Source organism: Lutjanus erythropterus, chromosome 15, assembly GCF_056507025.1.
Source record: "Lutjanus erythropterus isolate fLutEry1 chromosome 15, fLutEry1.hap2, whole genome shotgun sequence".
Lineage (NCBI taxonomy): Eukaryota > Metazoa > Chordata > Actinopteri > Lutjaniformes > Lutjanidae > Lutjanus > Lutjanus erythropterus.
In genome coordinates this window covers 4,882,298-4,900,516 of record NC_139331.1, presented here as the reverse complement: position 1 = coordinate 4,900,516, position 18,219 = coordinate 4,882,298, and the positions used below count along the sequence as shown (strand labels likewise).

General features: G+C 37.9%; 1 protein-coding gene across 1 annotated transcript; it reads left to right on the top strand.

The window, feature by feature from the left end:
- The first annotated feature begins 10,585 nt into the window (after positions 1–10,585).
- On the top strand, positions 10,586–16,635 carry LOC146313896 (peptidase M20 domain-containing protein 2-like). The gene is made up of 7 exons (XM_084738039.1): positions 10,586–11,061; positions 11,499–11,647; positions 12,696–12,838; positions 12,922–13,076; positions 13,168–13,303; positions 14,937–15,044; positions 15,996–16,635. The coding sequence occupies exons 1-7, from the start codon at positions 10,651–10,653 to the stop codon at positions 16,166–16,168; spliced, it is 1,275 nt and encodes a 424-aa protein (XP_084594165.1). The 5' UTR covers positions 10,586–10,650; the 3' UTR covers positions 16,169–16,635.
- Positions 16,636–18,219: the final 1,584 nt, after the last annotated feature.

Genomic DNA, 18,219 nt, shown 5'->3' with positions numbered 1-18,219 from the left:
GTTGACTGAAGCGGAAGGGTGTTGGAGGGGTTTATTTCATATTATTACACAGCATTGTTAAATACTTGATTCTGATTGGTCAATTGCATCATTCTAAGGTCTGTTATTTCTTTATAGCAGACTGTTGATATGAAGAGTTATGGAGGCTGTCATATGAATCCGTAGAAAGATGTCTGAAACCTTTAGTTTTCTGTTGTTCCATTAGAAAAATCAATGGAATATTTTTTCCAATATTTGGAGAGAACAAAACTTTGGATTCATGGTTATAGATGTGAGAGAGGTCTAACGAGGTACTGGGCTCCGACCATTACAGATCAGGAAAATTGGAGCGGCATCCTGTCCTCTAATTCAGGCAGCAGCAGCAGATCAGGTGAGCACTTCTACTAAAGCGTTAGCGATACGATAGTATTGTTAGCAGCTTTAACAGTAAAAACTGTTTCTGAGTGTGTCAGCTGCAGGGCTACAGCGAGGAGGAAACATGGAAACTGAGGACAGAGATATCAGCCTCAGTATTCAGACATTCAGCTTGTCAGTTTAATGTGCATTATAATGCTAAGTAGGCTAATCTTCGCTATGGAGTTATCGTTGCAGTTCTAACCATAGAAACAAACAGGCTATTTTTCAAGCAGAAGCAATAAAATCCTTTCTAAATCGATAAAATCATATTTAAATCAACATTTTAGGTCAAACTATTGATACTTTTTAATAAGTAGCCACATAATAAGTGGGATAATGTAGAGCGAGCGCGTCACTATAGAGAAATAAACCCTGACAGGGTGAAGCAGGACCCAGATGTGAAGCAGAGGGGTCTTATATAATCTAACAACCTGCTAACTGTACATTATCCTGATTCTTACATTGTTACTTAGACCCCCACCAAAAAGAAACTGGCACACATTTATGTGACAGAACATATTCATTTTAAAATGATTTTATGGCTTTACTTTGCAATAAAAGTGGTAAAAGTAAAGTAAAACTTCATTGAGAGCCTCTTCTACTTTTTCGTCAGTGTGAAATTCCTTTACGTGTTGGGGTTTGTCCTGTGCACCTGTAAATTAACTAACAGAGACAGTGTGCTGCATTCTCAGAAATGCCAACAGCTTCCTTATAAATTCATCAAAGTGTAATAACTAGTGAGAGAGAAGAGGACGAGCAGACGCCAGTCAGCCTGCTGATTTTCTGGAAATGTCAGTGGGGCTGAAAAGGCTGATAATTCAATCCCGAGAGGGGCGGCACTCAGCGGGAGTCTGATGATTGGTTGTCACTGATGTGCCGTGGCCTGAAACAGCGCAGAGGCTGGGTCAGGGTTGGCTGATTTAATTCTAATCATTGAGGTCCTGCTCTTTGTCCAGGAACCTGAGATTTATCATTTAAGGTACAGCTGCGTTTGGTCCATGTGACATGTGAGGACAGGACACACAGCACATGATGTGGTGGGTTTGTGTAATGGCAGCTGCAAGTACGGGTACCAGCAGTGAAATTTTTTTTTTATTCATTATGCCTCCGCCCGCTGAAGGTGCCGGGCTGGAGGCATACTGTTCTCCGGTTGTCCGGCCGTATGTGAGTCCGTGTGTCCGTCACAGAGTTTTGTTTGCGCGATAACTTTTGAACAGGTGGACGGATTTGCACCAAATCTTGTGTGCTAACACTCTATAACAGGTACATGAACTGATTAAATTTGGGAGACCAACGCTTTCGAGACGGCCGCAAAATGGCCGCCTGACAGACCTGTCTCTAAAAACACACTTATGCCAATAACTTGGTCAATTTTAAAGCTTTTTTATATTTGACTTTGATATATTTTTGAATAACTATGTTGGATACTATTAGGTAATAAAGGTAATAGCTCTTTCCTTGCAATCTTTTCTCATTATTAACTGTATACTGTATCAATAGAGCCATAATTCTCAAACTCCTGGGACACTTGCAAATAGGATTTATAATGGATCAATGGTTTCAATCAGGTGTAGGGAACACAAGAAGTCACAGTTGTATGAAACTGTTGCAGGCGGAGACATCAGAATCGACGCTTTAGCATCGACTTCTACCCGTTTTCATTTGGTGAGAATTTATTCTTTAAGGATTCATATATTTATTTATATATAATTTATTTAGGAAATGTTTTGGTGTCAGGGACCAAGCAGTAAGGCAACGAGAAGAACAGGAATTTGTTGAAAAGAGGGTTTTTATTTACCCAAAAAATAATGCCAAACAATATAAATCAAGAACTTAATAATGAGGCCTATAAAAGAGGTCAAAAAAATATAACTATACTCAAAAATGACATCAACAAAACTGTGTTAACTGAACAAACTGACCTACCAAAATTAAATGTGAGGGAACATATATCCCGGCTTGGCCAAACCAACTAACACAAAAAGGGGAAAACAAAATGGTATCTACTAAAACTAATACACAGAAAAAACAAACTAAACCCATAAACCCCCTCTGACTCGGCTGCAGATGGTACGGCCTGATGAGCTGGCCACAGGATTTAACAGGTTCCACTCCTGTGCCACACCTTTTGCCCATCCAGGAGGAAACCACCCCCACCAGCATGGTAACTGTGTGTGCACTCCATTTAAACAGTGTAAAGCTAAAGGAAAATAAAGAAATTATAACTCAAATAAACTGTGTGGACCTGAATTGTTTGGGGTGTGGTTGACTGCAAATTAAACTAACCTGTGCATTGAACAAAGAAGTGAGGTGAGTGTGCATGATTTTACCCTCAACTGTCCATTTGTGTGGCCTTGGCCATCACATTTGGTTTGCTTTAAACTTGCTCTGTGTCAGAAAACAGCCTCGTCCCAGACAAGAATTCACAACTTCAAACAATTTAAACGTGTTTAAACAATAACTACTGATGACACGAGGTGTAAAAATGTACTACTACAGAAAATAAGTGTACATATATAGATACAATTTTTAAATAAGTAAACTTAAATGACTTAATATTATGTTATGCATGTACACAAAAGTAGCGAGCCTACACATAAAATACAAACATGCATATCCATGTATACCTTAACATAATATTGTATGCACATAGATACAGGCTGCACCCACAATTCAATCTGCGAAATATGGAAAATAATATGTAATTTGTTTTTCCCACCACCTGGGTGTAAACAGGCTTCTGTACACCAGAGCTCACCGCTCTGAAACTCTGTCAGAGGAATCTCAGTGTGCATCAAATGAAGCCACTGTCCCACTGATAGATCAGCTGTTTCTAACTCATTCTGTGCAGACAAACTTCGTTCAAACACAATGAACTTGATCAGAAATTATACTGCTGATCAAAGGTTTGCAAAAATACTAAATATGTGAGACCACATCTGCAGAAAAATAGAATATTTACATTTGACTGAATGCAGGACACAAAAATCAATATTAAGTTATCAATTCATTCACAGATCAAACATTTAATAAAAGTTATAAAAATCTATTGGATGTCTATATTTTGGGGGGTTGTAGCTTCTTTTTTAGGATTCTCTGATTCATTGGCTTCACAAGTTAGATCAGTTCTTAGAATTCATGAAGACCCAGGTTTGATCCTCAGGTTATTTTTGAGGCCTCTGTACAACAGTGAGACTGAAAGGGTCTCAGAAAGAGGCTTGGGGTTGATTCATGACAAACCAAAGTGGTTATGGCTCACTCAGTTATGGATTGGATGCAGGATGAGAAGATTCTGGATTCAAACCTGAATCCTGACAGAAACTTTTGAAAACAGAACTTTCTTCAACAACTCTAAAAGAATCCCAAACAAGCTGAACTTGCTGCACAGAGATCAGCTCAGGAGGCTAAGAGGCTAAGACTGAAGTTGTCTGATCAGTGTTGGTTTGAATCCTGCTTGAGGACATGTGTTATTGTCTTGAAAGACACCAGCAGAGCAGCGCCCCCTACAGGCTGCTCTGATTCACAGTGGAGATGATTGTTCTTAAGCCAAGAAGATTAACATTCATCTGCAACCACTTACCTGAATGATGATCAACCAGTTTACAACAGGATTGTTTCACAAGTTCTTTTAGTTGTTTATGAACTCCTGCTGTTCAGCCTGTCAGTGTATCAGATTTATATCTCAAAAATATACTATGCCTACACTCTTAATGGCATGTTTATAGAGCATATGTGGGAATAGTCCTAATGTATTAGGACTATAGAACTATGGGTCAGAATGAGGTTATTGAACCATCAACCTTGGGACACCAAAACCCTGAAGACCAGCCTCCAAGCTAAAACAACCACTCCACCCACCTCCTTCAGACAGAACTGACTTAACTGTGGCAGACTTGGTGTTACTGGTGGGGACTCTGCAGACTCGTGCTGACGTGGACTTGACATGACTGTGGTAGACTTGGTAGACTGAGTAAACTGGGTAGGAGCACCTGTTCATTCATGAACATCAGCCATATCGGTTCATACGCGCTGGGCGAGAGGAGCTGCCGTCTGACTGTGCCGCAGCCCCGACTAGTGGTGTGTGGCTACATAAAATCTTAGAGGCAACAGATAACTGGCATTGTGCATGAATGAAATATTGATAAATATTTTAAACTACTAGTATTTCTGGTGCTGACTCACATGGATGGGGACATTTAATCGTATAGTCGTCCTCACCATGTGATGGTAACCATACTTTGAAGGGGTCATGCTTTTACCTGTGTCTGGACATGAAAAAAAAACATGATAGTCCTTATGACAGTTAAATAGTTTATTTAAAGACAATCAACTGCAGTAATTATTTTCTCATTAGAAGAAAATGTGGGTAAGAACACTGTTGCAAGAAAAAAAAACGTTACGTGAAATGGATATGATTTTTAAAAAACTGTAAAATAGTATTTAATGAATAATTAATAGACAGTATTTTATTATGAAAATCCAATTTATTTTTTACGTGAAAAGCTGCAAAAATGTTTGTGAATGCTGTCAATTATAGTTCTTAGAAAGACTAAAAATCGGAATCGGCAGACTAGGCCCTTAAAAGAAAAATTGGAAATTGGAATCGGGCAAGAAAACTGAAATTAGTGCATCTAAAATGTTATTTTATCATAAATGCATGAACTCCCTAGTAAACTTACTTCATTAGAGATTGTTGACTGAAAAAAAGCATTTTTTTGTGTTTGAAATAAAAATGCAATAATTCATCATATTTCCTGTCATTACTGTCAGGTGGTACAACTGATCACAGTCAGGCTGTGAGACCAGGTCAAATATTTCATATAGAACTTAAACCAATACGTAACAGGTTGAACTGAACACATTATTGATAACTATGTTATAACGATGTTAATAGCTATTGTACTGATACATTCATTTACATGTTTGTATAATTATTTGGAGTATTTAAATGTAAAATTGGATGCTAAAAATTCTAAATAGAATAGACAAATACTTGATGCCCACAATATACTTTAAAACAGGACAGGAAGTTAGGGATCTTTTCATTTCATTGCTGACTCTGTTAACAGCAGTACATCGCTTATCTTTCAGGCTGGTGACCAACTTTATAATTCTGTATAATCAGAATTAACAGTAGAAAGTGGACTAACCTGAAGACTCCTCCATAGTTTCCCACAGACAGTGTGAAGACCAGAGCAGTCCACCTGGAACCATCTACAATCAAACACAAAATAAATGAAGTCAGCAGAATTCAGAGTTGTACACATTCAAACCAGCCTCAGTATATATGATAAAAACTGGATATTTGTACTCATCAATTATCTTTCATTCCAATGTGTTCCAGTTTTTTTAATCTTTCAGAAGAGACCTTCTTAGCCAAGTCTGTTTTTTATTTTTCATACATATTTTCATAGGAAAAACATAAAACTAATATTTTTAATCTGGAGTAATCTGTAAGTAGTATCTGAAGTATCTGAAAAACCTGTGCTTAAAAAATAAGAAGTAAAGTAAAAAATACAAAATAGATATTTTACATACTATAAAGTCACATGTGAGAGTATAAAAATATACTACTACTACTACTACTAATAATAATAATAATAATAATGATAATGATAAGAAGAAGGATAATCATTTTCTGATGGATTATGAATGACCAGAATTCAATAACTTTTTATGACTCTTTAAAGCTTCACATCCTTTTTTAAATTATTTGTATCTAGGGAACCATGAATAAATTTTGCAGCCCATGATGAGAAATTTCTAATATTGTTTATTATTCTGACACTGAAATTACAGCTGATAAACAGATAAAATAATACTGAATTGACCGATTGTGTCAGGGCTCATGAACTCTCAGGCAAAAGTTTTTTTTATAAACTTTACAAGACAAAATATAAATTAATCTGAATTGCTCTTTGTTTTTGTCAGATTTGGTCAGAGCTGTGGAATATAAAATTATCCATCATTACCATCAGGAATAAATAAACTACAGCTTATATGAACGTCTTCATACACACACGCGCGCGTATATATAGATATATAGATATAGATAGACAAGAGAGATATTATTAGTTACAAAGCCAAATTCTGATAAAGGCCCAAATAATCAGAAAATGTCATAATCAACGATACAACGTTATTATGATTTAAACTCATAATTATGATTTACTATAGGGATATTGTCTTTACTCATGTTTATCATCGACAGTTATATGAAATCCTTAATTTGCATCATTCTCGCAAGATTTGCATATGTCGTTTCTTTATTGAGCACGCTTGTATAAACGAATTGTTTCATATTGTGGTTTTGTAAGGTGACAACGCTGTGGCAAAAAACAACAAAAACCTGCCTGGGTCTATGGTTTAATATACTTGGTTAGCGTTACAGAAATTTATGGTTTGTCTCAAAACTGAAACGAGATCTGTCGCGGGTCTGGGGTTCCCTTCTAGACGCAATCGTTCGATATTCGCTTTTGCTCAGTACTCATGCACAGGTGGCGTTGATTTACTCTGACAATAACACAAGGAAAGCTTGACAAAAGTGATATAAAACGACATGTGACTTCCCACAATAATCTCATAATTTCCCCTTCATTTTAAATTTTAACTGTCCTTCATTTATTCAGGTGGAATGGCCGCTGTTTGTTTATCCGCCCCAAACTTAATGTACACACAGGTGTTGTTAGCTTACCTGTTAGCCACCTAGCAACGGACGCAGCGACACTGTTTGTGTTTGTGTCCATTCAGCCTCAGACTTACCTCAAAACTTCAGTTTTTGTTGTTGTTTCCGTCCATTTGGTCTAATTTCCCCTCTCGTACTCCACACGTCTTCAATAAACAGGAATTATCTGCTCAATTTGCAGCATTTTCGGATGTGTCCTCTGATCACTTCGCCGACACCGAGCGAAGTTGCGCCCTGGGCAACACGACCCCCGGGGATGGAGGGGGTGTCTGGGTGTCAGGGAACTTTTTCTCAGTTTAATTTTTTGACTGAACTTGAGAGTGACAGAAATGAGGAAATAATATTTGTTTTTTGCTGCAGAACCGATACACAACCAATAAATCAATATACAACTTCATAAAAATAGTTTTCACTGTGCTGCCTTCAAAATAAGAGTCCCCAACTTCCGTCTCTGCCAGCAGGTTGACAGTCGCATCAAAAAATGAAAAGTTTATCGATCTTCAAAAGAACTGGAGAAAATTGTATGATCTTTGAGAATTGTTTCATCATGCATGTTTTTATTTGTTTATTTTTTTTAATAACAGAACTATAGTCATTAAGGCTTTCAAAATTGAATTTTCAATTCATTCATTCTAAAAAAAAAATTACAACACAAATGCAAAATGAAAATAAACACATATAGTATTTGCATAACTGTTATGGCCACACTGTTGCACGGACTATTTCCCCTTATCAATATGCAAAACTACAATTGATATGTGTTATTTCATGGAAAGCATTAAAAATTATTTTAGGATTTTAATTTTTTTTGCATCTGTTTCTTGTTGGCCATATGTAAAATAAAAGTTCAATTCAATAAAAAAAAAAAAAAATCAATTAATTGATCTTATGAACCCAAAAAACATCATTAAAAATCAAATTGAATTAGAGATTTTTTTTTTCATATTTATTATTATTTATTAATAAAATAAAAAAAAATTACAAATCTATCTTGAATCTTTTTTAATATCCACAACATACACAGTGAACCAGAGCAGCCTGTAGGGGGTGTGTTCTGCTGGTGTCTTTAAAGACAACACATGTCCTCAAGCAGGATTCAATCCAACACTGAGTTGAACTTAAATCTTAGCAGGTCATCAACTTCAGCTCAAAACTAACCCAAGGACTGAACCTGGTTCTTCAGAACTTGAAAACAGTGATCTGCCTTCCTAAGTCAACGAATCAGAGATACATGAAGACTCTTTCCTAGAGCTTTTCACTCTTTCCTTTGGAAACGACTCTCAAAACTAAGCCAAGGATCAAACCAGGGTCCTCAAACTTTGAAGTAGTGATCTATCTACCTAAGGCAATGAATCACAGATACCTCAAGCCTCTTTCTGAGAGCCTTTCAATCTTTCTGTTGTATTGATGAAACCTGGAGCCTCAAAACCACTGAGTGGTGATTTTACTTCTTAAGCCAATTAGAGAATCCTACAAAAGAAGCTCCACCAACCCCAAATACAGACATCCAATAGATTTTTATAATCATCTAGAAATTTTCTCTTAAACTCACTGCTACGGCCACACTGTTCACTCTACATACACAAATTGTACATGAAGTCGTAGGAGGAGGATTTGTAGGAAAAGTCGTGCTGGTCGCAGAGGCGTGACCGCAGAAGCAAACGGACTAACGGTTTGGGCTGAGCGGGATCTAAGAGGACAACATGTCTAACTGCTCCATTCACTCCCATGTTAAGTGAGAGCCAACATTTCTGGAAGAAAGCAGATTTTTTCCATCGTGTTAGTGGCCTCATTTTTCACACCACAGAAATAAAAATTTGCACCTTCGCATTTGGCATCCTGTCCTCTCGCTCACCGTTTATAGCTGTAGCAATTACAGTGTTTCATGAAACAGCTGGAGTTTGAGAGGTATGTTGTCTCAACTTTTGCCTTTTTTTTAGTATTCAATATTGAATGTGCTGTTGCACACAGGTGATTGGCTGAATAAACCAACAGCTGTTAGGTCATCTCAGTATTCAAATTTCACTGTGCCGTTACACACAGGCGATTGGTCAATTTCACCAACCTGAGATCTTAGCAGTTAAAACCTCATACAGAGACAATTACACCTGAAGCAGCTCAAGGTTTGACATTATTAACAGTTTAAAAAGACTGTCTATCTGTCTCTGTCTGTTGCTCTGCATGCCTGTCTGTGTCTCTCTGTCTGTCTGTGTTGTTCTGTGCTCAACTTGCAGTCTTTTTTTACCTGTTGAGAAATTTGAACTTTGAGCTGTTTCATGTAAAATTGTTTCCCTCGTTCTTTCTTCAGATCTATTTCTTTCAGCTTTCTAACAGACATTCAAATTTTCTACATAATTCTAATGTATTTTCATGGCAGCTATTCAGTGTGGCGTCAGCTTTTTAACTAATATTCAAATATTCTACATAATTCAATGTCATTACATTAAAAAGGCAGCTATTCAGCATGGCTTCAGTTTTTTAACTAATATTCAAATATTCTACATAATTCAAATATTATATTATCATGGCAGCTATTCAGTGTGGCTTTTTAAGAAACATTCAAATGTTCCACGTGATTCAAACATTCTTATATTATCATGGTAGCAAGTCAGTGTAGCGTCAGCCTTTCAACAAACATTCAAATCATTCAAACTTTATTGTATTCAAGGCAGCATTGCAGTTTGGCTTCAGCTTGCTGCATTCACACCTTCTCTAGTTTATTTAATTACCTATTTATTTTGTCTGTACATCCAATAAATATGTCAGGGAGTGTGTGTATACAGTTATATGCATGTCTGCATCTGTGTATGTGTACACTACCTATACATATATATACATATATATGTATATGAGTGCAAGTGTATGAATGGATATGTATGGTTATGTGTGGATATGAATACATGTATGTATGTGTGTATGTATGTGTATATGTATAGATGGATATATTTGCATGTATGTGAATATTAATTTACCTTTTGTTTAATATTGCATGATTTGATGTAAATCATTTGATGTTTATTTAATTGTGTTTAATTTAGTATTGTTTATTTTTATTTATTTATTTAATTTAATTTTACTTATTTTAATTTATATATTAATTTATTTATGTGATTATAGTTTAGATAGTTTAGATGTTTTTTATTATTTACTTTTTAGTTATTTATTTAATTGTATTTAATGTATATATTTGTTTCTTTTTAATTTCATTTTACTTATTTTATTCTATATATTCATTTATTTTTTAGTTTATTTATTTATTTATTCAATTTTAGTGTATTTATGTATTTTTCCCATTTGTCTCTCCTAATTTGTTGATTTAATTATTATAAATAATATATATCATATGATTTCTATTCCTATCTGTATATGTACACCGTTGACAAACTTTTCATTTATTTATTCTGTTTATAGACCTTGTTCCATAAAGTTTCAGGGGGGAAAAAAATTGAACAGTCACGTGACAGTGTTTCCTCCACAGATGCCAGGAGGAGCTGCAGTGGCACATCTGAAGTTGTGCATCCTGTCAACACACTGACGAGCTGACGTTCATTTCTAATAAAGTGACCAACATGTCTGACCGAGCAGAGCTGCTGCTGGAGCTGAAACAGAGAGTCAGCTGCTGTATAGATGAAGGTAAAGCAAAGCTCCACACCCTCAGTCAGGACATATGGAGCTGTCCGGAGCTGGCTTATGAGGAAAACAAGTCTCACGACAGGCTGGTGGAGTTTTTCAGGCAAGAAGGAGGCTGGAAGGTGGAGCCTCACTTCAAACTGCAGACTGCGTTTCGAGCCAGCTGGAGCTGCGGAGCTGGAGAGAAGCAGAGGGTCAACGTGGGCTTCCTGTGTGAGTACGACGCCCTGCCTGGGATTGGACACGCCTGTGGACACAACCTGATAGCTGAGGTTGGAGCTGCTGCGGCTGTGGGGCTCAAAGCTGTGCTGCAGACCGCAGAGGAGAAGATGCTCCCTCTACAGGTGCAGGCACAAATTATTAAATACAGTAGGGGAGACTGGGGTCGTTTGGAACGCAAGAGTGATCTGAAGAGTACAGGCAGCACAATCCATAGTTTAGGCACTAGGAGGCACAGGTTGCCATGGTGATAAAAAAAAAAAAAAAACATGAGACTTTCTACCTAGTTAGACTAATGACTGTCAGTGACACATGACAGCTGACACCCAGGTGAGATCAGCTTTTTAAACAACTTTTTGTTGTATGTGTAGCCACTGTAGACAAAGGCTACACACACTGATGACTTTTCTAAGAGCTGATGACAAAAACCCATCTATTTAGTCATAAATGTATCATTTCAGTACATTTAGTACATTTCCACAAAGAAGCAAAGTGACAACCTACCTGCTCCATTAGATGATGACTGCGTAACAATAATCCTTGATAATAATTATTATTATGTCCACAGGTGACGGTGCTGGGGACTCCAGCTGAGGAGGATGGTGGAGGTAAAATAGACTTGATAAGGGAGGGAGCGTTTGATGATATGGATGTGGTGTTCATGGCCCACCCTCTACAGGATGATGCTCCATATCTCCCTCATGTGGCTGTACATGAGTAAGTTTTAAAGGAACAGTTAAATATTTTTCAGAATTTGTTGTGTGCAGCCCACACTTTATATTCAAAATGCCTTCGCCATTGGCCACTGGGACAAATTAGAAACAAGACAGACACAAAACACAGTAACCATGCTTCAGATTCACCAATTATGGTTCAGCTAATTACTGTAGCTAAATCTCTGCTGCTTGAAAAGTAGAGAAAATTAGAATTTTAGTAGAGAATTTTATTATTCATTATTCGAGGGATAGTTTGGATGTGGCTGACACAACCCAGATTTGGAGAAGCAGCAAGAGAACCAGTGGTGTAGGAAGTTAAGCAATGTGCTGCTGTGGACAGGGTCAACTGCAAAATGTATTTTGGACATCTGAAAAATCAGTTCAAGTGGACACTGTATTTAGAATGTTTTCACAGCTTTATCTTGCTGTCAGACAGACTTTTCTGACAGGAAACTGTCTGTTTATGAGCCAAATGTAACTCTCTAACTATAAACCAACCAAACTCCATTGGCAAAAACAGCCTGGATCTGTTGCTTTGTTTGTGTTATTGTAAATCTGAACTAACCTTTAAAAACACAGAAGTCACACAATGACATAAACAAACTAACAGATCGAGGCAGCAGTAGATCAGAAACTTCTGTTTTCTGTGAGGTAAAATTACTGTTTTTACCAGTGGAGTCTGGTTGAGCAAGAGAGAGTGATATTTGGCTCATATAACAGTGGTTTCCAGCCAGAAAAGTCTCTCTGACAGCAATGTAAAGCTGTAAAAATATTCTAAATACAGCATGCACATGTTTTACTGCTGACCCTGTCCACAGCAGTACATTGCTTAGCTTCCTACACCAGTGTGCTGGCTGCTTCTCCAAACTGGGGGCACGTCTTCCACTATCTACTGAATTTTAAAATAATTTGAACTACTCCTTTAATGTCCTTATAATGACCAGTCCTGCCCCTCTGTCATGATTTTGATGCTTTTCTAGACTTCCTTATTTAACCAGAGCAGCAGAGAGACTGATGTGTGTTTTGTTTTTCTGTCTTGTGTCTTCCAGTGTAACCATAAAGTATCATGGGAAGGCGTCTCATGCCTCGGCCTACCCCTGGGAGGGAGTCAATGCGTTGGATGCGGCCGTTCTGTGCTACAACAACCTGTCTGTGCTCAGACAGCAGATGAAGCCAGACTGGAGAGTTCACGGTGAACAGCTGGTGAACATCTGTACTCACGTGTTGCTGTGAGGAGCTCAGAAAGCTCACATTAAATCCTGTTGTGTTGTGCAGGTGTCATAAAGCACGGAGGAGTGAAACCAAACATCATCCCTGCCTACACTGAGCTGAAGTACTGCCTGAGAACACCGTCACGAGCTGAGCTGCCCGTCCTGAAGAAGAAAGCTGAGATGTGTTTTAGATCAGCTGCTGCTGCAACTGGCTGCCAGGTAAAACAAACAAAAAAAAATTAATTACCAAGTGAGCGGACTGGTTTCTCCAGTGCTGCTGTTCACTGTGTCCCCTTCCTTTCTGCCACAGGTTGAAGTGGAGTATGCCAGAAATGCTTTTGACAACATACTGCGAAATAGGACTCTGGAAGACTTGTATGAGAAGAACGGCAAGGCTCTGGGGATGGAGTTCACCACAGATGAAGAAGTCCTGAACAACGCATCTGGTGAGAGAACAAAAACAGACTTTAGATTAGGGCAGCATGAATTGTTAAAAAAGTCATATGGTGATTATTTTGACTGAAATTGCTATTATGACAGTAGAGATGATCAGTTTTGCGTTGCAATTTTCTTGTTAACTGAAAGAAATAAAAATTAAATTGTGATGAAGTGATATTTATTGAGGGCTGATCAAACAAACATGTTTAATTCATCAGGAGAACAAGTTTTTTCAGGCCAGGAGCAGCTCTGCAGCACTACAGTACCTCATTATAATGATGTTTTCTCACACATTTTTCCTTTTTTTTAAAAAAATTGTGATTTGGTTCTGGTTCTACAAACTGCAGATAAATGAGGCATGGCAGATGGCAAGGCCTTTTAACATGTAACCAGTGGGGCTGACTAGTAACAATTTAGTTTTTAGCGGAAATGACATGTTAATTAAATGTTAATTCAAGATATCTGCAAAACAATTTTGACATGTTACAATATATATTTTCACATGTAAAAATACATTTTGATCAGTCAAAACTGGTTTAAAGTTATCTTTAACTGAATTATAAATATCAGTAAATTCATCTTCACCACTGAGAATAATAATTATGGATATCTACAACTGAAAAATTATTATTTTTATTTTTATTTAGCCTTTATTTAACCAGGTTAGTCCCATTGAGATCAAGGATCTCTTTTACAAGGCAAACCTAGCAAAGATGGTAGCAACACAGTTACAGTAAAGGTAATTAATGGACAAACGCATAGATTAACAACTTTAAAAATTCCTGCACACAAACAACCTGGATTTGAGTTTTTACCAGAAAATGATGATTGTTGACAGATTAAAACTTAGTTGCACAACATAAAACTAATATATCCAGCGTTAAATATTACAGTTACACAGAAAATTAGTATTTTATACAACCCGTGTTGTTTGTTGTCAAAATTAAGAGCCAATCAGAGCCCGTCAGCTCATCAATCAGGTGACAGCCAGGTGTTTGCAGTCGGTGGAGAGCAGCTGCGGCGCCTGGCTCTAAAAACTGCGGCCACCTCGATCTCGTGAGTTTATTGCTGTCCACGTTTACATGATGTCAGAGCAAGTTGGGATCTGTGCAGGCCTGGCTCATCTCGAACATACCTGTTGATTTGAAAAGGGCAGGCACTTATATAAAAAAAAACACTTAGCCAGTGAATGGATGAACCATGTGTCTGTCACTTCAACCAATCAGCTCACCTCTTCCATGGACACCTCTCACTGTCGTCATCCCTAAAATCAGGCCTATGGCTGCGAGTGGTCCCTCCTAGCATGCTGCACCACTTTTGGTGCAGACGCAAAAACTTGCAGTCAAAATGACGTAATGGACATGTTGGCCTGAAATTCAGACTAGTCATGAAGTAATTTTTAATATCTATGATTGCTATTACCGCTACTGATGAAAAGTTAAAAGGGCTCACTATACATGACATCCTGTACATACACTCAAAAATATACCTTCCATCCCTGTGTGTTAATATTCAGTAGTTGAAGCATGAGTGAACTGAATCTCGTTTATTTATCTGTACATCACAGTGACCACCTCTCTGTAACTGTATAATTAAATCCAGTGTGCTGATGAACAGTTTTCTTGTCTCTGTTCTCTACAGGCTCCACAGACTTTGGCAATGTGACCTTTGTAGTTCCTGGCATCCATCCACACTTCTACATTGGTTCCAAGGCTCTGAGCCACACAGAGGAATACACTGTGGCCTCTGGTACGTTAAGAACGTGAACCTGGATCTGTGTAAATCTCACTGTTAAAGGATAACTCAGGTTTGTTACAGCTCGGGTTTTGGAGTTTGGTCCATTGTTCACGCAGCACAGTGTTTATTCAAGCACAGAAATTTCAACTGACTGAAGTCCCCCCCTATACTCCAATAACAGTTGAGCAAACTTGGTACCCAACCAACTTTTGAAAATAAGAGACGTTCCTATAAAAGCTATGTAGACATAGTTACATCTTAAAGGAGAAATCTGTCATATATGTAGTGTAATAAATCATGTAATGACCACGATGTCTCATCAGAGATCAAGGAAACATGTTATGTGAAGTACTGAATAGAAATACCCAAATTTTCTATTCTGGGCCAGAATAGCTCTCTTTGTTTGCCTGTTTCATGTGAATTAGAGTTCAGATTCATGCTGAATGTTCACCAAATGTCCAAGTGTCTGTTTAATGAGTCGTAAGAAGGCATAGATGTTTATAACTGTTGAGCAAAATGTTAATGGAGTTTGGCAGGAAGTGAGACAGGCAGCCGCTGAACTCAGAGTCCAGAGTGCGATTTCCAGAGCAGTGGATTTTTGTTTTCAGGACGGGCGTAACTTTACATTGACACACAACTGAGAGTTATAAACAGCAAGTGAGCTCACAGTGGAGGACTCACTGTAGTTTGTTATCGTCAATTTACGATGATGCAGTGCTCCTGCAGTGCTCCTGCAGCCAGTCCAAGCTTTCCCAAAGTCTGTGGACACGTACATGTGCAGTTGCTGCATATTCCTCCTATAAAGGTGCATTTACAGGAATTTGTTGGCACAATATGGCAAAAATAAATATCACGTTTCTGATGTGATGTGTCTTTGACCCTGCTCGTTCTTTCTTTCTCCTTTGCTATCTTTTAAATCATCACGTATGACGTAGATATCACATGTTTGTGTGTTTGATTCAGGTGATGAGAAAGCTCAGTTCTTCACCCTGAGGACAGCGAAGGCTCTGGTCATGACGGCGCTGGATGTGCTGCTCCAACCAGAGCTGCTGCAGAAGGCAAGGCAGGAGTTCACCGACGCCAAACGGAAGGAGGAGAGGACGCTGACAGGAGAGAACACACAGCAGTCTGGTTGATGCAGGAGAAGCTGCTGCCGGTCACCGCTGACCTGGTCCCCCCACACTCAGGAGAGCCTCTTCCTGTTCTAAAATGTAGCATCCTGGTCCAAATGCTGCATTTGAGCCTTTTTTTTGTATCCTGTCAAAGTTGATTAAAAAGCTGGGAAATGTTTAATTGATCCTTTGATCTAACTTCAAACTCTTTAATTGGTAGCTGCTGTGGAGGCAGGCAGTTGTTTTGACATAAAATATATTAAATTTGTTCATTTATAAATGAGTGATACATCTTTCATTTCCAAATTGAATAAGATAATGAAATATTGCCTCACAGTTTCATCCGTAAGTTTTTTCATGGTTTGCTTAGAAACTTATCAGGTCATCTTCACCACATTCTCACAGCAATCAATGCACTTAAATATGTTTGCCATGTTAAAGAGATAGTTCAGATTATTTGTGTGTGGTTGTATGAGGTACTACCTACAGTAGAAATTGGAGAAGCAGCAGGAGTTCATTTGTAGATCTGTGATGTTTTTAAGATTGATTCTGATTTGCTGTCAAATCTGTTTTACACTGCTGATTTCGCAGTTCAGAACAACGATCAGAGAATTGATTAATCTATCCCATGATTCCCAAAGTGCGGAGGCCCTGCAGGTGGCTCTTGAGCTTGATATAACCATAAAATGTATTTTTTTTTAAGTAATCAGAACTAATAAAGGCATGTGATTCAAATGTTATTCTTCATTTATTTTACCTAGTTTAACTGGTGTTACACTGTATCTGCTGACCTGACACATTCACACCAGAAGGTATCTTATATCTCGTCATTGGTACAGTTCATGGGTTGATCAGAGATGTGATTACAGATTTGGGTGGGCCCCAGAAGATTTTCAGATTTCAAACTGAACCGTTGCATTTTTAAATTTGGGAATTGCTGATCTGTACTATTCATCACAGATAATATTCAGCCAGTAACATACATGCTTAATAATGGGACAGTGCATCATATTTTAATCTGTTAACTATTTAATGTGCAGTTTTCATGGTAGAATTAATTGGCAGGCATGAAATTTTCATAAAGCTGATCAGAAATGAATCTGCAGCAGCAGTGTTGCTTTTTGCCATAATGTATTTTATATATTCTCTAGAACATCTCTGTGTCATTTGGATTTTGCATTTTGCCTGCTCCAGTGGACTTTTACATTTTTTTTTGTAACTGCATAGATCTGCCTTCTGCATTTGGTTCCATTGTCTTATACACTGCCTGGTCAAAAAAAGTCACCTGGATTTAACTAGTCAAATATTTCAGATCCTTCCATTGTATAATTACTGCAGTGATTAATGTTTCACCCAGCAACAAGTTGTTGAACTCTAACTGATGCAGTGAGCAGCTTCTCATTTCTTAAACATGTCAGAAGACATATCCTGTGGTCGAGGAAAAGATGTTACTCTGTTTCAGAAGAGTCAAATTATTGTCCTGCATCAAGCAAAGAAAACAACTAAGAAGATTGATGAAATTACTAAAACCGGGTTAAGAACTGTCCAACACATTAAAACCTGGAAGGATAGTGGTGAACCATCATCTTCAAGGAAGAAATGAGGTTGGAAAAAATCAACAGTAGAACTCACGGCTGTGTTTAACAGTGAAAGTAAGAGCATTTCTACACAAACAATGTGAAGAGAACTCAAGGGATTGGGACTAAACAGCTGTGGAGCCTTAAGAAAACCACTTATCAGTGGGGATCATCAAAAAAAGGCTTCAGTTTGTTAGAGAGCATAAAGATTGGACTGTGGATCAATGAACAAAGGTCATGTGGTCTGATGAGTCCAGGTTTACCCTGTTCCAGAGTGATGGGGGCATCAGGGTAAGAAGTCTGTGGGGGCAGTGTTATGATCTGTGGTTACTTCAGTTGCTCAGGTCGAGGTTCAGAAACATTATGTGTCCAGAAAATGAGGTCAGTTCACTACCTGAATATACTGAATGAAAAGGTTTTTACATCAATGGATTTTTTTCTTCCCTGATGACACAGACATATTCCAAGATGACAATGTCAGGATTCACTCAAATAGTG

Excerpts from the sequence above, each read along its gene's own strand:
- LOC146313896 (XM_084738039.1), top strand. The coding sequence starts at position 10,651 with ATGTCTGACCGAGCAGAGCTGCTGCTGGAGCTGAAACAGAGAGTCAGC. Across the intron at positions 12,839-12,921 it reads GCCAGACTGGAGAGTTCACG|GTGTCATAAAGCACGGAGGA; the intron begins GTGAACAGCTGG and ends TGTGTTGTGCAG. Across the intron at positions 15,045-15,995 it reads GGAATACACTGTGGCCTCTG|GTGATGAGAAAGCTCAGTTC; the intron begins GTACGTTAAGAA and ends TGTTTGATTCAG.